This window comes from Orcinus orca, chromosome 4, assembly GCF_937001465.1.
Source record: "Orcinus orca chromosome 4, mOrcOrc1.1, whole genome shotgun sequence".
Taxonomy (NCBI): domain Eukaryota; kingdom Metazoa; phylum Chordata; class Mammalia; order Artiodactyla; family Delphinidae; genus Orcinus; species Orcinus orca.
Genome location: NC_064562.1, coordinates 19,559,391 through 19,582,889, shown reverse-complemented (window position 1 = coordinate 19,582,889; position 23,499 = coordinate 19,559,391). Strand labels below are relative to the sequence as shown.

The 23,499-nt window shown below is 38.3% G+C and overlaps 2 protein-coding genes across 9 annotated transcripts in view; one reads left to right on the top strand and one right to left on the bottom strand.

Annotated features, from left to right (window-relative positions):
- Nucleotides 1-2,919: 2,919 nt before the first annotated feature.
- LAMTOR3 (late endosomal/lysosomal adaptor, MAPK and MTOR activator 3) overlaps nucleotides 2,920-23,499 on the top strand; it is an 83,028-nt gene continuing 62,448 nt past the window's right edge. For 2 of the 7 annotated variants that reach the window (XM_049709194.1, XM_033401884.2), the window contains exons 1-7: nucleotides 2,929-3,060; nucleotides 3,379-3,424; nucleotides 5,993-6,027; nucleotides 8,543-8,601; nucleotides 10,132-10,265; nucleotides 11,709-11,772; nucleotides 14,408-14,467. In XM_049709194.1, coding sequence (XP_049565151.1) covers nucleotides 3,416-3,424; nucleotides 5,993-6,027; nucleotides 8,543-8,601; nucleotides 10,132-10,265; nucleotides 11,709-11,772; nucleotides 14,408-14,467 — 361 coding nt within the window. In that variant the 5' untranslated portion in view covers nucleotides 2,929-3,060; nucleotides 3,379-3,415. Of the gene's footprint in view, nucleotides 3,061-3,378; nucleotides 3,425-4,309; nucleotides 4,368-5,992; nucleotides 6,028-8,542; nucleotides 8,602-10,131; nucleotides 10,266-11,708; nucleotides 11,773-12,268; nucleotides 12,322-13,469; nucleotides 14,326-14,407; nucleotides 14,468-20,042; nucleotides 20,732-23,499 lie in introns of those variants that run through there. The other 5 variants (XM_033401891.2, XM_033401903.2, XM_033401908.2 and 2 more) reach the window with 5 other exon arrangements.
- The window catches only part of DAPP1 (dual adaptor of phosphotyrosine and 3-phosphoinositides 1), a 66,433-nt gene continuing 54,912 nt past the window's right edge, over nucleotides 11,979-23,499 (bottom strand). For both annotated transcript variants that reach the window (XM_049709192.1, XM_004263558.4), the window contains 2 exons: nucleotides 21,546-21,633; nucleotides 11,979-20,212 (listed from right to left, as the gene is read on the bottom strand). In XM_049709192.1, the coding sequence (XP_049565149.1) occupies nucleotides 20,144-20,212; nucleotides 21,546-21,633 (157 nt within the window). In that variant the 3' untranslated portion in view covers nucleotides 11,979-20,143. The remainder of the gene's footprint in view (nucleotides 20,213-21,545; nucleotides 21,634-23,499) is intronic.

The following is a 23,499-nucleotide window of genomic DNA, read 5'->3' as shown; positions in this document are numbered from 1 at the left end:
ATATGCATGTATGTGTATACTATCTGTTTCCTTCTGAACCTCAGAGATCATCTGTTAAATCCCACTTTGGAGAACTGGCACACGGTGCTGATAATCTTTTAGGTCAGTAAATATTTCCCTTAGTCCTGTACCAACAGCAGTGTTATTGATGGGTAAATGCAAACAGATCAATCTGAGTACATAAGGAACTCTCCTATTGACATGCCGTAATTTGGAAACCACCACACTTGGAAATTAAAAATCTTACTAGATTTTTCAATTTGTAGACATCGTGGTATTTGGAGATCTTGGAAAGCTGTGCTCTCCCTTTTTGCCACTCAAGAGGAAGAAAAAAATCAGCAATATTTTCCAGATCAACTACCATATAATAATGTCATTAAAATGGATAATTATGTTAAAATGAAAAGTAGTGCTTCCAGAAATTATAAGTTCTTGCTAGAGTTCATATTTTTATTTGCCTCCAAACTTGGGGGCAGATGGTGGGGAGGTACGGGGGAAATAAGGCGTTTTAGTTTTAGTCAGGGCCAGGACTAATGGTTTCTTGTAATCACTTTCATTCTACAAATGTTGAAATGAGTACCTACAGAATGCAAGAAACAGAGGCATTGTAGGAAACTGGAAAAAATCTAAACCGTGACCCTTCTTTCTAGACCTTATGGTCTCACTGGGTAAACAAACTAAAACTATGACACATAATTATGCACAAATAAATATCAACCATTCTTGGTAGTATATAGGAGCATTCAAGAGAATGCGATGGATGAGAAGGTGTTATAAGGAAACAAGATTTAAATAACTAAGGCAGAAAATGAAGGGGTTTAGAACATGCCACCCTGAAATATGCCACTTTAGCATATTGATTATTTTGATCTGAAGGCACTAGGAAACAGCAAATGCAGGAAGGGCTCTCTGACCTCCTACTTTCTACTTAAAGGCCTGTCATAAAACTTCCCATGAGAAAGGTGCCCTCCCTCTACCAGGAAGAGAACGTTCTTATCACCAGAGATGGAACTGACACTGAAATGGACCTGTGCAAACAAACCTACTAAAATAACCCTTATCTTCCATTAGTTTATCCCATACGTTTAATAGTCACTGTTGTACAATCTACTGCCCCTAGCCCAAGCCCCCTTGTCTGTCTCACCCCCACAATTTGTTCTTTGTGTAAAAAGGTATATAAACTTTGGGCCTAACGGCTTTGGGTCTTCATTTTCCTTCTGAAGACTCCCATGTACATGTAAAAATATTCAATGGATTTGTATGATTTTCCTCCTGTTAATCTGTCTGTTAATTTCATTGTTAGGCCCAGCCACAAAATCAAAGAAGGTAAAAGGAAGATTTGCCTCTTCTACGAGAGAAATGAGCATTTCAGATTTGGGAACCTCCATAACTAGCATGGGAAAATAAGAGTCATTTGGATGGAAGGGTGAGGTAATCAATTCGGCTGGGAGTATAGGATTCACAATAGAGTGCATTTAGAAGTAAAATAAAATGACATGTTAGTGCCAGATTAAAGACTACATCAACTATTGTCTGCAGTGGTATATCACTAAAGATTTTTTGATCAGCAATAATGTACGTTATTTTAGAAAGGTTTAACTGGCCATTGTTAAGTGGCTATTGATACAGTCTTGCAGAATGGAATAATGGTTTGAAGAACTGAAAAAACCTAGATGTAAAAAAGCATTGTTAAGGAAGAAAAGAACATGAGGAAGGAAAGAGAGCAAACATGATACCTGATGGAATCTTGGAACCAACATGGACATAGATCAGGAAACAGGTTTACTGGCGTTTTTAGAGCCTTTGAGTTAGAACTGACAGACATATGTGTACAAATATTCAACATCCAACAAGCAGCTGAAAATGTGAACGTAGAACTCAGATGAAAAGTGCAGATTTAGGACTCACATTCTCAGGACACTGTGGAAAGGGAAAAACAGCAGAGGAATGAAAGACAAGCTTTAAAGACAAGCCTTCATTTAAGAGGAGGCTAGAGTGGGTGAGGAGCTAAAATAAGTGCAGTGTCCTAGAAGCTAAGAAATGAAGGAAAAGGAAGTGATCTTCAATGACGTCAGTTGCTATGGAACTGTCAAGTTCACTTGTAATGACAAGGAGGTCATTTGTAACAGCTGGGAGCTTTGTAGTTTACCATTTCATCCTCCTAAGGATAACTAGGAAATAAGTATCTTTTCACCACGTCTTGGACTATGGTTCCTTTTGCACTTCTACTTTTTGGGATTGGAGTTGACAATCAGTCGAATACAAGTTCCCATAGACCTCATTTTCCTACCACCTACTGTAGGTTTTCCTTAAATGTGCACACAAGCAATGCACCAAACAAAAAGTAATGTAGGCAGTCCTTAAAGGTATAGCCTTCTAAGTCAAGAGCCAATGAAAGAAAGTTGTTCAATGTCTGCATATGTAGAGGCTTGAGGTACACACATAACTCATCTCCACAAAGTTCATGGATCCTCGATTCAATCTAGACAGGGCCTTGGGTCACAGTACGTCGGTAGCACCCATGGGAAAGCCAAAAGAGACTAGTAAATTGGGGTCAGAAACCTATGGACCTGGGACTTCTAATCACGGGCAATCTGGTGTTTGCTGTTCAGCGTGTAACACCACCCCTTCAAATTTCTCCATCTACAAGAAGAGGTTTTAAGATAACGGGCCCTAAAAAAACTAATGAGATTTTTCCACCCTCTCCAAACAAAAACGTCTTCTTGCTTGCGTTTTCCGGGGGTCTTCACGGCTCAGCGATCTCTTAGGAATCTTGATCCGACAGCCGAGGTTGCGACGTCCAGGTCTCTGTGCAGGCGCAGGAAGCAGCCCCCGGGTTGGGGGGCAGGGATCGGGCTGGGCGCGTCGCGCGGCTGCGCGCTCCCTTTTGCCGAAGCACCTCCCCGGAAATCCGGCGTCCCCGGGGTCGGAGGTCTGGGAAGTGCTTCCTGGAGCACGGAGGCGGTTACAAATCACGTGACAGCGGCTTTTAGAGGAACCTGTGTCAGTAGCTGTCGTCTGAAGTGACAGCTCAGGGAACCGGGCAGCCCAGAAACCCAGGTAACTGGAGCCAGTTTGCCCGGTGTTAGGCTTGGGCCCGCAGGTGGCGCGGGCGGTGAGACGGAAGAGAGGACGCCCCTTTCGCCTCCCCTTTAGGCCTGAGTTTTGGGTGTGAGAGGGTGAAGTGGGCTGAGGTCAGGCATCTCGGTTACCCGTCTGGGTATGTGGAAACTCCGAGTGCCTTCAGCCTCCCTGTCACGAGCCCTGGAGTCGCGGATCCTTGTCTGACCCTGAGGAAAGCTGACCCCGCGTATTGGGTTGGAGGTGGGGAGGGCGAGGAAGTGATGAGAGGAGAGTCATCAGGAGTTTCTTTTTCAGGCGTGGAGACTGATCCTGCGAGAGGAAGGGGTTCATCATGGCGGATGTGAGTTTACACAAGAGGAAGGAGAGAGTGGGCGGGGAGAGGTAGCGCTTCCCAAGTACAAATTTGTTTCGTTTTAGCGCTTCCCTCCACTTCATTATTTTCTCTAGGATCCGAAGTGAGAGATTAATTTGAGTAGTTTGCGGGGTCCCGAGTTTCTGCCTGGCATGGGCTTGGAGGACTCTAAGGTGCCTGAGGTTGAGAAGATTTTTTTTTCCCACGCCCCAGTTCTGCGGGCATGAGAGAAGCTCTGCATGTCTACCATTTCGATTTCTAAATGATGGTTTGTTGCTCTGAATCTTTTTCCAGTAAGTGTTACGTCTCTCTGAGCTTATTGTAGCAATTGCAGATGATTTATAACCAACACCTCTTTAGCACAGCAATACAAGCAAAATTCTAAATTTAGAGAACTTCACTCCTAGAAACAGCAGGTAATTAATACTGTTAACGTCTGTGTTTGTTTATAGTTTACATACTGTTATTTTGCTGACATACATGCTAAACATTCTTTGGAACCTTGAACATACACTCATTTAATTCTTACAGTAACTTTTATGAGGTAGGCACTATTATTATTATCCCTGTGTTATAGATGAGGGTGCTAAGGCACAGAAAGATCAAGTGACTTCCTCAGGTTACACAACTAGGAAGTTGTGGAGTCAAGATAGCAACCCAGGCCGACTGGCTCCAGAGCCGGTGCTCTTAACCAGCACACTAAATGGTCATTCAACAGCAATATGAATCGGATTTTTCTGTTTAGGTTGCAAGATTATGTTTTTCAACAGTTAGCAACTTTTTATGCCTTTATCACTCCATTTTTGGGTGTCTTCCATTATATTTTTGAGGCCTTATTCTCCAGGCATAATCAAATCACTAAATTCTTTTCAGCATCTCCCTTGAAAAGATTGCTGTAGTAAGGGCTGTGAGACAAATAAAGATGACTAAGGTATGATTTCTTTCCTTAAGGGGTTCTAAAGTTAAAAAAAAAAAGTATAGTAAGCAAGTGATCATACATGTGCATACATTATTGTGTAAAAATTCAAAGGAGAGAGGGATTGCCTCGGTTTGTCTTTATCAGGAAAGCTGGTTTGGAGTATTTGGTGGTTGAGATTAGCTCTAAATGATGAGTAGCAATTTTTTTTTTTAAAGGCCGAGAAGGTATTACTAGTAGAATGAATAGCATGAGCAAAGTTAGAGATAGGAAAGGAAAAGATGTATGTGGAGGAGCTGTGAATAATCCATTTCAGCTGCGGCTGAGGAAGTGTATGAGGGAGTGGTAGGAAGCAGGACTGTAAAATTAGTTGTAGACCATATTGTAGGGAGCCTCAGATGTCTACAGAATTTGTACATAATTTGGTAAACAGTGGAGAGCCATTCAAACATTGATTCTTGATCTTGGCTGCACAGGGAATCATGTGGGGAGCCCCTCCAAACCAGGCATCAGAGTTATTTTTATGCTCTCCAGGTGTTTTCCATAGCCAGGGTTGAGAATCACTGCAACTATAGATTTAGAGAAGGAGAATAATACGATTATTGGCATTGTGTAGAAATGGTAGACCGTCATACCAATTGGGAGGCCAGTGTAAGTCATAAACAGTAAACTGAACCTAAACTGTAACATCATTTGGAAAGGAGAGAAGAACATCAGTTTAAAAACATTTGGCTTCACAAGTGATTTTTAAAGTGATACATGTGAGTTTTGGGTTAAATATTACTTTATGTTTCAAAGCTGAGTAAGTAACAGGGATTGGTAGTGCCATTAGTGGAAACAAGAAGAGGTTGGGGAAATCTGGATTTCGGATGAAAAGTGATGAGTTGAGCTTTGTGATAGTGTGTGCAAAGGTAAGCTGATGGTGATAACATGAAATAAAGTGAACGTCCAGGTTTGGAGAATAGTAGGGATTAAAGGGCCAAAACAGTCTGATTTACCTATGTAGAGCTCATGATTGATGCCGGGATTGTCAATGAAACTCCCCAGATGAGAGAGTGTAATGAGACAATGTAGTCTTCTGTTTCTTTAGTCGTAATTGTGTTCCATGCTAAACACTTGACACACATTGTGGTTTGTCTTTAGCCATGCGAGGAAACTGAGTTTCAGAGAAGCTTGTCAACTTACCCAAGACTGTTAAAGTGATGTTAGAAAGTCTGTGGATATGGAAAGATGTTCATAATATATTCTCAAGTGAACACAAAGTTAGCAACAAGAAGATGTACAATAGTATGAAAAGTATGATCTAATATTACTGCTAATATGTATTTGTGTTTCCACTTCTGGATATGCTAATCGCTTTACATGAATCGTATCAATAAAGTTCAATAACAGTCTTATGATGTAGGTTCTATAATTATCCCTACTCAACAAATAATGAAACTGAGGCTTAGAGAAAAAGGTTAGTTAACTTGTTGGAAATCACACAGCTAGTTAAAGCATCAAAATCAGAAAGAGAAAGAACATAAGCAAGAATGGTTATGAATGAATACTTAAGTTACCTGAGATGTGGATAGGGCGGTGTCTAGAGAACCAGTACAAGGCATTATTATTATAATACGATTTTTTATATTCTCTTTCAGGACCTAAAACGATTCCTGTACAAAAAATTACCAAGGTAAAAAATTACTAATTTGTTAGTAAATAAATTCTGCTTAACATATGTTAATTTTATGTAGTATTTTGTTTCTGTTTATCTTAGACTAACATATGTGTATTATGCTATTATTCAGCACTTTCAAATACCTAACATAACCTTATGTAGCACAAGTGATATGCTTTGAGTTTGCAGATAAACAACATGAGCCCTTAGAGAAGTTACATGACTTGTCTGAGGTTAAACAGCTAGTGAATGCCAGAGGGCTAGAACCCAGATTTCTTGCCACTTTAGAGTTCTTTCATAGCGATTTACTGGATTATACTTTGACGTAGTTGGAGTAATTTCAAGGGGAAGAAACCTAAGAATTTGCCTTTATTTTTCACATTGCTTGTAAGACCTAATTGCTGAGTCTACATAACCGGAAAATGCTAGACGTAGCAGCTCATACTTGGAAAAATCACAAGGCTTTCTTCCACCTGCCCACAGTCCATTTGATGTACCATTTTGTAAATTAGGCTCTTGTGTTGAGGACAGTGACTTCCTTTTAGGTATTTTACTGATTCAAAGGACTTTGTCACTTTAGTTGAATTAAAATTCACATTTAGTTTAATGTAAAATGATACCTTAGAGTTAAGGGCTTGAAAGAGAGGAATATATTGAGACATCCATTCTCACATTCCAGAAGAATTGAATAACCTTTGAATTAGTATAGCAGAATATGTAGTGAGATCCTTTTTTTAAATTTTATTTCTTATTCTCCGAATCTGTTTGATGTTAAAAAGGTTTTAGATGTCAATTTACATAGGTGGGGAAAGAAAAAAAAAAACACTTGTTTGGAATTTTGCCTAAATTGGTTTGTGTGGTTTGCCTAGGCTTGTGCCTTTACTCTGATTACAGAGCACTTGAAATTAGTATTATCTTCTAGTTTTGATTTATCTATATTCTTCTCTACTCAGAAAGAAATCACTACTGAAGTGTTATTTGTTACCATTGACTTTATGTTAATATGATACTTAGATTCATTTTTACTGTCTCCCTCCTAGTACTGGCAACTGTAAAGACAAGCTGCCGATTCTGTTCTCAACCTAATGATCAGCAGTACCAGTAGCCTCAGCTTTGCACAGTAGGGCAGGGCCATAAAAATGACCATCCAAGCTGGAACTGTCCAAAGCAGTTTTAATTGTCAAATTTCTAGATTTTGACTTAAATGAGAGATGTGTGACTCTTCCTTTCACTATAACACTTAGAGGCTATTGTAGGGTTACTAACTGGCCTAATTTCGATATTGTTATGTCACAGGGAATAGGGAGAGAGGTGGGGAAGCCGCCAGTCAGTGGAGCAGTCAGAATACACAACATTCATCAGATAAGTTCGCCATCTTGTATGGACATGGTTTGTGGCACCCCAAAATAATTACAATAGTAACATCAAAGATCATTTATCACAGATAACCATAGCAAATATGGTAATAATGAAAAAGTTTGAAATACTGTGAGAATTATCAAAATGTGACACAGAAGCACAAAGTGAGCACATACTGTTGGGAAAATGGTGCCCATAGACCTGCTCGGTGCAGGGTTATCAAAGCTCAGTAAAGTGCAGCCCAGTAAAATGAGGTGTGCCTGTAGTTACAGGACTGTAGGCTTTGTGTTATACTTAAGGGGCTATAGGTCCTTTGTAAATGATGAAAGTTTGAGGATGTTTCCCCATTATAATTTTTAACATTTTTGTGCTCTAGGGATTCTCACTAATAATTTAGTATTTAAACTGCATGGATAAATTATGTCATTCTCAGTGTGCACAGGTGACAACATTGATGTTAATTAATATTTTTGAATGTTAATTATGTACCAACCACCCTCTGCTTTACATGCATTATTTTTTAAATTTCACAGTAGCCAAATAAGTACACGTATCCCCATTTTCAGATTAACTGAGACTTAGATAGAGGTTTTGTAACTGACGCAAGGTAGCTTAAACAGTAAGCACCAGACTCTGAACTGGAAACCAGGTCTTTCTAACTTCACAGCTGTAGACTTAACCATTCTGCTTACTTTTTGTGTAGGCGTGGCTGAAAGGATTGCTGTATGACCTCCATTCTTTCTGTCCTGTTCCCTCAGCTTACAATGATCTTTCTGCCCCTCTTTTCTTAGTACCATAGCATCTCAGCTGAGATACCACTTCCTCAAGGAAGCCTTCCCTGACCCACCTGTCTGAATCAACCCCCCTTTTAGGCTCACGTATCCCCACATATCTCTTAATGGCACTTCCCAAGTTGTAGTTTTATATTTGCATGAGGTGATCTGAATGATAGCTGCTCTCCTTTTAGATTATAAGTTGTGTGAAGGCAACTGTGTCTCTTTTTGCTTGTTATGGTGGAAGAGTTTTGGCAAACATGTTATAGGAGCTTATATCAATAATTGAGTTCCCATGGTTTTTCAGAAATAATACATGAAAATTACCATTATGACTTTGAAGGTACATATTTGGAGAAAATGTTTTATAATATTTTAACTTTTTGTTTTCTTTCTAGTGTTGAGGGGCTCCATGCTATTGTTGTGTCAGATAGAGATGGGGTGCCTGTCATTAAAGGTAAAATGGAGCAATTACATGCCAGTGTCCTGTTTGCTTTTGAATAAAAATGTATTTATATCTGAGTAATATAGAAGGCAAGCATAAAATAACCCATTTCAATACATTCAGGAGATGGTCTTAGTTTGGGAGGAAATGTTTGCTTTTGTGTGTTGAAGGCTGGGTTGGAATCTTAAGTAACTTATTATATATCAAATGTATCACGATATCGTCCAGAGTTTAAGCATGGATTCATCACAAACCCAGTTTCCCATTAAAGACATTTTATGTAAACGATTAGTAAATCTAAGTGATGAGAGTGGGCATATATGCAGCTAGATATATTATACACACAGACTCCCTCAATATATGTTTTTTTATCAGTATTGCTAGTAGTTTTAGGATAAACATCCATACATTTGAATTAACATAAATTTATTGTTTTGTTTACTCTTTCTTGTTCTGCTTCCTTACTGGAAGTAAGATTTTGAAAAACTTTTAACTTCATAATTACTTTAGTTTACCAGAATCTAACAATAATTTTTGCTTAAAGAAGAACTGGTTAACCTAAGGGAAAAAAAAAAAGAAAGAAAAAGATTTCTTTTTGCCTGAGTTTTACCTTTTTTTTTAAAGTATATATGTCACAGAAAGAGTAAATAATGTTCTGCATATTTTGTTTACAATTTATTTTCCACCTGGGGTTATCATATATGTCAGATAATTTCAGACTTTAGAATTGAAAGAAAGTTTAGAAATTAGCTAATTTAGTTCTTTCATTTTATAAATGAAAATGGTCAAGCACAAAGAATACATTGTCAGTCCAAAGTTGCACATGCGTCAGTGACAAGATAGGCAAAGAACCCATCATCTCCTGATGTGTGATCCAGTGTGCTTTCTAACCCAGCATAGAACATAGGTAGCCATGGGCAAGTCACTTACCTTTTCTCAGTTCTGTAATGAGGGCTTTGAAGAAAGTAATCTCAGAGATTTTCCAGTTCTCATGTTCTTTCTGAGGATCGCTGTGTTAAAAGCCTTAAGCTCAGCACTTACTGGTACAACTAACTCCACTTAGACCTTTTAATGAGTGAAAGAAACTTAAAACACATGGCCAGTTGTAGAATTATTATCATCTACAAAAGATACTTCTGTGGGTTTTATAAGAGCAAAGGTTTTTGAAGCTTTTTTTTTTTTTTACTATTCTAGCTTTGCTCTCAGTTAACCAAAACATTCAATTTATTAATTGTACTGATAATCATAATCTGTGTTTTAAGTTAGATATTAAGAAAATGGAAACAATTAGTATTCATTTGAAAATTTTAAAAAATTATGAGAACCAGCATTTCTTCCCTTAGTTATGATCACTTAACTTCTGGCTGAGTGGTTTTTCCCACCTAAATTGATGAGACCCAGTTAGTAATATGATTTTCAGTATTGTGAAGTATAACCATTGTGCTCCATTTTTGACAGGTTTATGTTTAAAAAAAAGTGCTCTAGATCTTTTCCCTACCATATTTCCTGCATAATTTTTACTTAAATCATTTATATTTCCAGTGGCCAATGATAACGCTCCAGAGCATGCTTTGAGACCTGGTTTCTTGTCTACTTTTGCCCTTGCGACAGACCAAGGGAGCAAACTTGGACTTTCAAAAAATAAAAGTATCATCTGTTACTATAACACCTACCAGGTAAGTTCATAATTATCAAATGGTTTGCTGATGATTTCAACTATTATTATGTCTTCTGTATAAAGTAGTTTGTTTTATAATTCTAAATTTTAGTTTCGAAGGGGATGGAATTATAAAATCTTAACCTTCAAATTGGTTATGTTAAACTGTAGTAATTTTTTTCACATTTCAGGAATTAATTAATATAGAAAATTAGATTAAAAGATTTAGTAGCAAAGTATATGTTATCCTAAAAAGGGTAAGTCAGGTCACTATTACCTCCAGTAGATGGTGCCCTTAGCTTATTTAACAACTGTGATTTCTCAAATGACACACTTTTTTTTTTTTTAATTATTTATTTATTTATTTATTTTTGGCTGTGTTGGGTCCTCGTTTCTGCACGTGGGCTTTCTCTAGTTGCGGCGAGCAGGGGCCACTCTTCATGGCGGTGCGCGGGCCTCTCACTGTTGAGACCTCTCCCGTTGCAGAGCACAAGCTCCAGACGCGCAGGCTCAGTAGTTGTGGCCCACGGGCCCAGTTGCTCCGCGGCATGTGGGATCTTCCCAGACCAGGGCCTGAACCTGTGTCCCCTGCATCGGCAGGCGGACTCTCAACCACTGCGCCACCAGGGAAGCCCCACACTTTTTTAATTGTGGTGGTGACAGATACAGAATTTTCCTTGAAAGTCAAATGATAAGTTATTTAAATTTGTTATCACTACTAATTCCTTCATTTGGTTTGAAATATATAAAATAAGTGAGGTTATTATTTGTGGGAAAGAAATTAGTTGCTACATATCTCTTGACCTCCAGCTGGATTTTCTTCTTTAGAATAAATTAATCACTTCTACTTTAGAACAATGTTTCCCAGAGTATGTCATGTACTACTGATGCTACATAAGTGACATTTTTTATTTTAAAAGTTATATATTTTAATGTCTTTTAGGCAAGAGATAACCAGCCCATCTGACCTTTAATTTAGCCAGTAAGGGTTAGGTTGAAGCTAAATTTTTTAAAAAGATAGTTGATTCAAAGTTAATTTAAATTTAAATTAATTTAAATTATAGTGGTTCAGAGGAGGCAGAAGATCATTAAGTTATAACCACTTGAATGACTGAGAAATACTGCTTTGACCTATTTGCTTATCAAATATTTATTGAGCCCCTATTATGTAATTGACACTCTGCAGGGCTTTAGAAGATAAAAAAAGATGAAGAAGACACAGCCCCACCTTAAAACTTTCCAGGCTAAGTGGTATTAATGTCTCTAGGAGATAATCAGTATGCCTGTTTTATGGAAATACTTATTTTCACTGTTGCATGTTTTCATGATGTAATACCATGATGTTAGGCTAGTATCTTACACATTGACCATTTAAAGTTTTTTGGAAGATTAAGATATTTCATCTGAATTACACTACCTTTTCACTATGTAACATATTATTTAGATCTTGTTTTCTTTTTAGGTGGTTCAATTCAATCGTTTACCTTTGGTGGTGAGTTTCATAGCCAGCAGCAATGCTAATACAGGTGTGTTTTAATACGGCTTTTAATTCTTTATAATACCATATCTGAGCAGTCTAATATGATAGGAATAGCAGATTTAGAGTAAGAAAACCTAAATTCATGGCCCAGTCTACCGTCTGTTCCTTGATCTCTGGAAGTGTAACTTCTCTGAACTGTGTTTTTCATATCTGTGTAATGGAGCTAATGTCTGCTTTCTCGATCTTGTGCGCTTATTTTTTAGTTCAAATGAGACAATGTATAGGTAAGTGATCGTTTAAGATAGAAAGGAAAATTAAATGTTATCTTCACCTCTTGAATGCTATATCTTGCTCACGTTACAACAGTTTAAGAAAACAAAGAAGAGTAGAGAAGATAACCAAACAGAACACGTAAAAACGATCAAGGATGAGTTCAGTTCCATATAGAACAATCTATAAAATGTTGAACAGTAGTGGGCAAGATGAATGTGATTGAGAATTTAAAGAGTGTGACTAGGATGAATATACTCATTCTTCTTTAGGGTGGAAGAATTTGAGGACGAACACTGGGAAGCTGTACTTTCTAAAGAGGATAGTAAGATCTCATTGTATCCAGTAGCCTTCACTGTCTATTTTCATGTAAAATAATGACAGTATTCAGTTGAATTGTATTTTTTTTCCTCTTTTGGTTAAAGTGGAATTTTTTTAAGGCCTGTCTCCTTCAGCTTTCACCACTGTTAGAACTGTTATGCATTCCTTTTCTGTTTTTTCTCTTTCCAAGCTCTTTGAGCCCGCTTTGTTTCCAGCTATGTCACTGAAGCCTGTATTTAGATTCCTCATCTTTAAAATGAGGGGTTTAGATTTGATGATCTATTGGGTCTCTTCCATTTCTAAATGTTTTGAAGCTATAAAATATCATATGTGAAAACACTTTATAAATTGTATAGGATGGTAGTGGTGTCAATATTTTAAGTATATTAAACCTCAGTTCTGATAAATCAGTCATGTGATAAAATCATCAGTTGTTATAAATTATGATAATGTGCAGAACTGTATTTTAGTATTGATACTTAGAACATTTCCTTGAGAATCCCAGATGCTTTTAATGCTCTGTGAGACAGAGGAAGATCTTTATTTGAGCATAAAACAAGCAGTATTTAAGATATATATAGCCTTCTACGCTGGTAAACTAAGGAGAAGCTAATTTCTAGACTAGTTTGTTTCTTTCAGTGTATGTTTTGTACTCCTACCAAGCATCTTTAAAATTATTGTTTTCATTTGAAATACCCATTTATATCTTAGCTTTATTGAATTTATATAATAAATATTTGATTATTCCTTTGCTATCTACCTATCTTGATAAAGTTCATTAAAATTGGCTCAGGAAAAAAGTATACCTTTTTTTAGTAAAAATCATGTGTATTATTCCTGAATCAGTGCAGATTTTGAAATAATAAGGTATAAATTAAAGTTTTCCTTTCAAAACTAACAAAATTATAGCACATATGTAATTCATTTTACATCTTCTAATACATATAAATATTTTCATTTATTTATGTTAATAGATGATAAAAATAAACTTCATAATGAATATGGGTTTTTGATTACTTTATTTAGAATTACAATATTTTGTTTTAAGTATGTTTTAGTAATGGAGAATGAACTATGTCTCACTTTTTTAGTATTATACATTTTGATAAACATTTTTCTAATGTTCAAATTTTCTTAATCCCTTTGTTTTAGGACTAATTGTCAGCCTAGAAAAGGAACTTGCTCCATTATTTGAAGAATTGAGACAAGTTGTGGAAGTTTCTTAATCTGGCAGTGGTTTCTGTGTATACCTTATCTTCATTATATCAGACAGTATCAATCCAGCAATCTTTAGACCACAACAACACTTGTATCCATGTACTCAAGAAAGGGCCCCTTTTTCCACCTTACACTAGAGAAAGAGCCTATAGATAGAATTTACGGACAGATTGATTCTTATCTTTTCTTGTGTAGGGCCTTTTCTTATTTGTGAGATCTGGGGATTCCACAGAAATGGTTCAATCTATCACAGCTCCTATGGAGTTAGTCCAGTCACCAAATATGCATGAGATTCTATTCGGTGGCTCAGAATCAAAATGATACTTTGATCCACTTGAGCCATGAAGTGCTCCCTATTGTACAATATGCCAGGCCTGCAGAATGAAGCAGACTCTTTTTATTGTGAATAGTGAGGACATATTTTTCTTCATATTATTTTATTTGCATTGAGAGGAAGATAAAATGGCTTAGTAAAAGTAATAGAATCAGTACAATCACTAACTTTCCTTTGTATATATTATTTTGCAGTATAGGTGAGTATTACTAACTGATTTGATTCTTCTCAGAGGGTGCTGCTCTTTAATGGAAATGAAAATGATAGCTAATGTTCTTTTCTTCCACTCTGCTTTCTGTAACCAATCAGTGTTTTTTAATGTTTGTGTATTCTTTATAAAATTTAGATGTGATTCATTATTGAATTGTTTCCAATATTGGTATGTATGTAAACATGGTAGTATAGCCCTTTTTTTTCATACATGAGTATAAATAAAATAGTATTTTTAGAAGTACAGTTTGAGCACTATGTAGGTTTTTTTCCCGCAGACTGTTTTCAAACGTTTAAAGACTATAATTAACTTAATTCACTCTTTCAGCCACACGAATAAGTGACTGTTTCACATCTGGTTTGGAGACCGTTTTACCTAACATAAACTGTGAGTTGGAAAATAAACCTCATCCATGAGCCTAATTTAATCTCTGAAATTGGTATCACAGTTCTAGCATGTGCTTTTCATTTTCAGGAATGCAGTCCATTCAAGGTTGTTAATTTCCTCCTAGGATCTTTGACAATCAGAGTTTGTCACTGGTACCTGGCATTGAGCACCTACTGAGCGCCATTCACTAGTGCTACCACATTGCAGAATTCTAAGGAGCACAGTGTACATCATATTTCTGTGCTCCAGGAGTGCATTTTACATGACATGTGTATGAATGCAGTCTCTCAATTTGTGCAGTAAGATCAGCCAGGCACTGTGCCTGCCTCCTCCTTCTTGCCTTCCTTTCTTCCTCCCTCCTTCCCTCTCTTCTCCCATCCTCTACAAATATGAGACTAAATTGTGGTACCTATCTTTAAAGAATGTACAGCTTAGTAAACGGAACAGGTATAGGAAGTGCTGTGATGAAGCTGTGCACAGGATGCTATAGAAAACACAGAATGGGGCATTTAAATTGGGCAAGAACAACAGCCTTTACAAAGAAATAGAGGCAGGAGATATGTTTTACCTGCAGCATGCTATAAATAGTTAATTGTTATAACCTAATGAAGCATTAGACACATCCATTAAAATCTAGAATTCCCAGTATCCAGATTATTATTTAATAGTGTCCAGGAAGTTTTTGCCAATGCAGTGATGCATGAAGCAAGAAAGTCTTTTATAAATGAGGTGACCAAAATTGTAATTACTGGTAATTTTATATGTATACCTACATACATTCATACCCACCACAGGAAAGAGAACTAATAAATGGAGATATTTAACCTTTGCATGGTGAACACTGCTACTATTAAAATTTCTATTTTAAGGGGTATAATAGTTAAATTATTCTTTAGTTCATCCAGAAAAATAAGTTGAAACTTTCTAAGGAATTTTTGAAAAGGTAATATAAAAATAGATTATTTTTAAAGGATAGTGTAAAACTACATCAGGTGCACAACTAGACAGATCAGTAGAACAGAACAACCCAGAAACAGACTTTAGTACATACATATGAGGAGTTAAAACATTGTGAAGATGACATCATAAGTCAATTGGGAAAGATTTATTAAAAAATCAGCACAGGGCTTCCCTGGTGGCGCAGTGGTTGAGAGTCCGCCTGCCGATGCAGGGGACACTGGTTCGCGCCCCGGTCTGGGAAGATCCCACATGCCGCGGAGCGGCTGGGCCCGTGAGCCATGGCTGCTAAGCCTGTGCGTCCGGAGCCTGTGCGCCACAACAGTGAGAGGCCCGCGTACTGCAAAAAAAAAAAAAAAATTAGCACAGACATTCTTTATGCCCTACTGATGGAAGTGTGAATTGTTATATCCTTCTAAATAGGACAACTTGGCAATCTCTGCCAAACTCAAGTGCACATAACCTTTTACCCAATGTATTAGGATTCTCCAGAGAAAGAGAACCCACAGAGACAAAATATTTAATTTGGGCACCCCATGTTGAGTCAAATTGACACAAAAGCCCACAATTCCACTTCTAGATATTCATGTTACTGATGCATATGGATGTGTGAAAAGTACATACTTATAGTCATTGCAATTTAGTAACATTAAAGGATTGGAAACAAGTATCCATCATAGATGAGGTGACCTGTTTTTTTTTTTTTGTAACAATGCCATTTTATACCTGCTGTTCTCGGTGTAATTATTAGTGCTCCTTTCAACTCTGAAGGGTCCCACTTTAGATAGATTATATGTTCACCCTAATCATAGAGGGTTGGTTAAAGAAATTTCTACATTTGCCCAATGGAAAAAAGAACAAAGACGACTTTGGGTACTGAGATGGAATGATCTCCAAAACATAATGTTCAGAAGAAAAAGCATGGTGTGAAACTGTGTGCTATGTTACAACTTATGTATAGGAAGAAAAAATGTAGATGTATATTCATATTTGCTTGTATATGATAGGTATCTCTGAAGATGCACAGAATGTGGTAACATGGGTAGCCTCCGTGGAGTGGAACTAGGTAATTGGGGGACAGGGTTCCCAGGAGTGACCCTTTTCACTGTAAACTTTACTTACTGAATTGTTAACTATCCAAAAGTGATAAAATTAACTAAATAAAATATTTCAGCAAACAACAAAATTTATAATAAAATGGTGATGAGGTATTTGGGAAAGAAAGTTGTATCACTTGGGGTTCACCAAAAAACAACCAGTAGGATATATACATGAATTAGACTTAATTCAAGGGACTGGTTACCTGATTTTGGAAATTGGCAAGCCCCAAAATCTGCAGGGCAGGCCAGAAGCCTGGAAAATCTCGGGCAGGAGCTGAGGCTGCAGTCTACAGGGAGCATTTCTTCCCCATGGAAACCCCAGTTTTGCTCTTGAGGCCTTTCAACTGCTTGAATGAGCCCCACCCATGTTATGGAGCATAACCTCTTTTATATAAATTCAGGGGATTGTAGATGTTATTAAGCACATCTATGAAATACCTTCATAGCAGCATCAGGATGAATTCTTTCTCAAGAAGGCTCTTGCTTTATTTTACGTGGCTGTCCACTAGCCAGACCTACTTGAAATGTCCACAGACTGGGCTGTTCTGTTTGTTAGTATAAAATAAGTTACAGAAGTTGAGGGTTAAGGGTTTAAAAAACAGCAGACATACTATGTCTATTGACTTTGATTTAAAAACTGGGATTGTGATAGTTGTATTTTTACTTCAGTGTTCTAATAACTTACTGGATTTTACAAATTCCCAGTCTGTGATAGAAAATAAATTTTAAAAGAAAATAAATCTGGCCCTTTTCCACAGATAATTTAAGAAGCTCTGCTCGACGTCATGCCCAGACAGCCTGAATCGTGGTGAGCAGAGTGTAGGCTCAACGTGGCTGGGAAGACTTTGGCAAAACTACAAGTTTGCTGCAGTTGACCTGAAGTAGCAGTAGAGGAGGGAAGTAGAGTTTATATTCATCCTGTAAGAATTCTCTTGCTCTCTGCCTGAAACAGGGACTCAGTGTAACTCCCTGACCTGCACCCCGAGCGTGAGTGAGAGGGAAGGACCAAAGAGCCCAGTCTCCCGAGTGCCTTGGGCTGGAGAGAGAGGCCTGTGGCTTGCTGAGTGTCCTCCTGTCCAGTGGCCCAGGAATAGGGACGGGTTTCCCTCCGAGGCAGTAACAGCCATCTTACCGTTGAGCGGGGCGCGCTCCTGGTCCAGAGGCAGCAGTGCTTCTGCAGGGCGAGATTTTCCCGGGGTTGGGGGGATTCTGAGAATAACTGCTAATCCTTCGGCTGTGTCTTGAGGTACTTTATGATGAGCACATACTGTTAGCGACAGAGCTTGACACAGACAGCTATTCTCCCAAACAGCCCCACTCCGATTTGGCACGAATCATCCTCCCTCGTCCTAGGGCCCTTCCCTGAGATCCCTCGGGGTGAAATCATGATCACTTTTCAGGGCTGAGACAGGTAAAGAGAGCAGGTAAAGCATCTGGGGTAGTACTAATTGCATGGTGTATGTTAGATCGCCCTTTTCATGTCAAAACCCTCCAAACAATGGCTTTATCTCAGCTGAAGCCCACTCCATCATACAGCTTTGTGTGCCTCACGTGAAGTATTTATCGTATTTACTTCTGTACGTCGTCATGGATGTATTTCTTATCTTTTCCATATTCAACTGAAAACTCCTTGAGGACGGGGACTATTTCTTCAGCTCTGAATCTTTCAATCCTTTGTAGCTCATAGTCTAACCAAAGTGGACTCTTCATTGCTATTTATGATATTAATTGGTTATATTTCTTTTAAATTACAGTTATTAAAAACACTTTAGTAGCAAAATATTACAGGCACAGCAAAATCATGCTGTTTTTAATAAACATAACCAAAGAATGTAAATAAACATGACATATTTTACAAAAAATGAAAACAATGTTACCTACACAACACCCTTGGATCTAAGAAAACAAAACTGTACGTTTCAGTGAAGATTTATGTCTAACTCCTTACTTTGCAAACTTGACACAATACTTTTTTTTTTTTTTTTTTTTGCGGTACGCGGGGCTCTCACTGCTGTGGCCTCTCCCGCTGCGGAGCACAGGCTCCGGACGCGCAGGCCCAGCGGCCATGGCTCACGGGCCCAGCCACTCCATGGCATGTGGGATCTTCCCGGACTGGGGCACGAACCCGTGTCCCCTGCATCGGCAGGCGGACTCTCAACCACTGCGCCACCAGGGAAGCCCAACACAATACATTTTAACTTGACATTTGCTATATTCCGTATGATACAAACATTACAAAATACATTAAAAACCTTGTTGAAACATACAAAAATTTAATGTAATTTCTGAGTCCTAGATGTTTAAATAACAAGAAACGTATTCAACAAGGTAGCCCTTTGGACTGCAAGAGCAGCGTCATATCATAGCTTTGCTCCACAACCTTTTTTTTTGGGCTCTTCCTCCACTTTTGTCTCCTTTCAAACTTCAGTCTAAAAAAGCAGTATTAATAAAGATAATAGAAGGGGTTAAAATCTATTTAGGAGCTCTGGATGCCAGTATCTCATCCCCCTATTTCAATCCCCTTGTTCTGGCTTGAAAATGCTGTGTAACAAACACAGCATTACCCTTTGCATGTGGATTTAGTGTTACTCCCTCAATAGACAAAAGAAGTTCCTCTTGAATAAGGTGTAGGGTGCTCCGTGCAGTGCAAGGTACATCTTTCTTCTCTTGGGCAAATACCTCCCTCTCACTCTGGGGAAGGGATTGTTATAACACACTCTACTTTGAAAGTTTCTTTCAGTCTGTTTGAGAAGTGTTGGATGAAGATAACTTAGTGCTTACAAGTGCTCTATTGTTATAATAATTATCGTGATAATTATTATTAAACTACAAGTTACTACTTTATCATTCTTCCTCAATTTATGTTTTCTCACTCTTTAAAGCATTTCCCCCAAAATGACTAAAAGAGATGCTTTTTTAAGATTGTACCTTCCATTATCCTTATCATCTTACCCAATAGCCCATAGGAGATTTAGTTCTCACAGGTTTATCATTAGAGGGGAAGAAAGGACCCGGTAGATATCTGAGCCTTTTACAAAGAGAAAATAAATACTACAAACATTTTCCATTTTAGTTTTGGAAATTGTTTTTTGTATAAAGGGGAAAGAAAGTAAAAACAACACTGCTCCTCTGCCCCAATCTTGGACATTTACTATCCCAATACACTTTCTGAAAAGTAGTCTAAACCTCGGGCTACATATATAGCTGTTTCCTTCCTGGATAATAGCACAACTTGGAAGTCAGATGAGTTGACCCTGGTGCAGAGTGGGACTTTGGGTAACTAATGTCAACCAGCTTGGGGACAACAATGAGGGAAAACAAAAACCATCTCCCATCACGTGTTCTAAGATCGAGCACACCTGGTAGCAGTGGTTCATCCGTCTCCATCAGAACAAGGAGCCTTCGGTATTCTTAGGGACATGGCAGGATCTTGAAGGGCAGCAGTCTTCTGTGAGTCAGCAAATGTGGTGTCTTCTGAGAGGTCCAAATCCGCATCTGCTTTTGATTTGTTTCTACAGAAAAATCCTTAGCTTTCATCTGAAACCTGCTGTGGATCACAACATCAGGAACATTCCACCCTGCTCCTGGGTCAGGGCATCCCTCATCGAGGAAGGTCTGTCTATTTAAAGATGAATGACCGAGATCGGATTGTGCCTTCCCCTTGATCAAGCTGTTTTCTTATTTGAGACTGCAAGAAAGCACACCCACGTGTATTTATTATTGAGCAACTTTAAGATAACAAACTTTGGCTTTTAACAAATATTAAATAAGAAATGCTGACTAGTAAGAAAACCGTGCAACTACAAATTAATTATCATGTCCCCTCCTCCCCAAGTTTTATTCTGGTTTTCTGTATTTTTCTCAGGAGACTATACTGTAAAGTGGTTGCTAAAACATGCACAAATTGGGAACTGGCCTAATACTTTTAGTAATCCATAAAATGCAATACTATTCAACGAATCAAAATGAAGATATAGATCTAACTTTATTGATTTGGAAAAATGTTCATGATATATTGTTAAGTGGAGTTAGCAAGTAAAGAACACTGCAGAATGATGAAATTTTGTTTCTAATATTTATTTGCAGAGGGAGAAGTCTGAAAGGATGTGCATTTGATATATTTTTACTTTAAATTTTCTATAATGATTGTGTCACTTGCATAGTTACAAAATAGAAGAAATAAAAAATGATTTGTATTTGAGCAAAAGCTTCATATGGCAGAGTATTTCCCCATTGAATATCAAATACATTGGAACTGTCTCAGAATGAGTAGTATATTGCTTTGGATCTCAAACTGAAAAGATAACCAAAAGCAAAAATCCCAATATTTGGAAAGGAATATTCAATAAGATTGTATATATCAGCTAATTTCATTTAAAAAATTAGGAATAATTGTAGTTGAAAACATGAAGTGTTTCAAGATGGTATTTATAGGAAATTTGAGAAAGCTTTAAGGACAAGTTCTTGGCTAACAACTCACTAACTTGCAAAACTAACACAAAAAATGCATGACACTAGTAAATTCTTGTAAGCCCTTTGTCTTCCTCCTGGGAGGTACATAGAAAGCAGATAAATTAACACACCTTTGGTCCTTGACTGGCACAAAGTAACGCTTACACTGGACATTAAGCTAAGTCTCTCTGGCAAGCCTCCTTCTCTGACAAAATAAAAGGATTTTCTACTATAGAAATATGTCTGCTTTCCTCTGTCTGGCCTCTGGTCCCACATGTCCTCCTCCAGGCAAACTTGGGCCAGCCCACACACTTAAAGGAAGCCTGATAGACACCAGGGTGCGAGGCTAGGCTCTGGGGCTGAGACCCCAGTGCATTTTCGTTCTTTTTCTTTTACTCCTTTCTCCATCCCTTCCACATCCCAGAAGAATGAACAGACTCTTCCATAAGTCTGCAAGTAGACCTCCCGTCCGTTCTCGGGGGTTGTCTGACTCTTTCAATAGAAATATGTTTGAAATCATCAACATGTGATTTCTGAGTGCTAGGTATCCAGAGACATGAATAACTCACCAACTTCCAGCGTAATATCTTGATCCACTCGTCAGCTTCTACTCCTGTCTTTGCACAGAGATAAAATGTCCTGAATGGAAATACTAAGCTGATAAGACAAAAGAAAGAATGTAAGACACTCCAGATTGTTGGTTGAACATCTATTAGTTGAGCACTAATTAGAGTATTCCAAGGGGAAAAAGAATTGACAAAGAACCTGGGTGAGAACTTGAGGAGTTGGTATATATGGAGCTAGTCCTGCCAGCAAACGCAGAAATGTTGAGGCTGCAGATTCATATTAGTATTACAGGCCAGATTTGTATTTTCTAATGAGAGCCCAAAGGAAAAAAAAGGTCCAGGTCACCCCCAGATCACTTTATTGTTCATGTCTTAGACTGAATACACATATGGGTTTATTCAGCTGATCTGTTAAATGACTCAGAACTTGTGCTATGATTCAAAGAACAAGCAAGACAGATAAGAGTTTATTGAAGGAGCTCATTTGTGTTAGCTGACTTCAGCGAGGACGACACTGCCCTCTGTGGATGAAGACAGTTTTAACTTTTCAGGGCAGGAAAAAGAGACAATAAATCTCTTCAACTATTTATTTTGCCCACTTCTGGCCATGAGTTAATCTTTGCTGAAGGGAAGACAAACTTGCCTACTGGCATGAAAGACTGTTCTAGGAATAGAGTTAACTCCTTCTTTGTCTCTTTGGCTATAGAGTCAAAATCGTCAGACTTATATCTCACCCACACCTCCTGTCCTTACAGTTGAGATGCCAAACACTAAAAATCTTTTTGTCCTTTTTGTGAAAAAGGAACAAAAAAAAGGCTTGGACTTCCCTGGTGGCGCAGTGGTTAAGAATCCGCCTGCCAATGCAGGGGACACCGGTTTGATCCTTGGTAGGGGAAGATCCCACATGCCGCGGAGCAACTAAGCCCATGCATTACAACTACTGAGCCTGCGCTCTAGAGCCCGTGAGCCATAACTACTGAGCCCGCGAGCCACAACTACTGAGCCTACGTGCCACAGCTACTGAAGCCCGAGCACCTAGAGCCTGTGCCCCGCAAGAGAAGCCACCGCAGTGAGAAGCCCGCACACCGCAACGAAGAGCAGCCTCTGCTCGACGCAACTAGAGAACAGCCCGCGCGCAGCAACAAAGACCCAATGCAGCCAAAAATAAAAAATTAATTTAAAAAAAAGCCTTAAAGTGAAATCAGAAGGGTTTCTATAGCCTAAAACCAAAGCAGCACATCTGGTTATACCAGTAATTAATGTTGAATAGACAAGAGGTAAGTCCCTGTGTATAAAAGGTAAACCCTGATGTGAGGTCCGGTTGGGCAGTGAGTAGAGAGAGGGGGAGCTGGGGGGAAGGTGTGATATTGTGTACAGAACCAGTTGCTGGAATTGTCATTGTTTGGTCCTCCCTGAGAGAGACATGATTAATTGCCTGTTAATACAGATAATTTTTCCTCTCTTCTTGCTAACAGAACCCCAGGTGATAAATTATAATTAGTCAGAGCCACTTATGATCGTACTATACTGTTTTCTAGCTTCCTCTGCTGCTAGTGATGGCCATGGGACTCAGTCTTGGCCAATGAGATGAGGAACAATCCGATAGAAGAGTTTCTGGGAAAATGTCTGCTTTCCTGATACAAAGGGCAGACCTGGCTAATACCATCCCAGCATCTTTCTTTATGGCTTACATGAAAATGTGAGGCCTACAGTTAGAGTAGCTCTCTTGGACCCTGAAGTAGTAACCATGAGAAAAAGACCAAGAGAATTATAGACATTGGACCTGACCTTGTCAAGGTAGCTGCCTATCTCCCAATTGCTTGTTATATGAGAAATATAACCCCCTGTTAATTCATATGGTACCTTTATGTGAATTTTAAAAAGATTTCCATTATTGGTTGATACTATACAATCATTAATTAATAGTAGTTAATGTTAATTTTCTTAGGTGTGACAA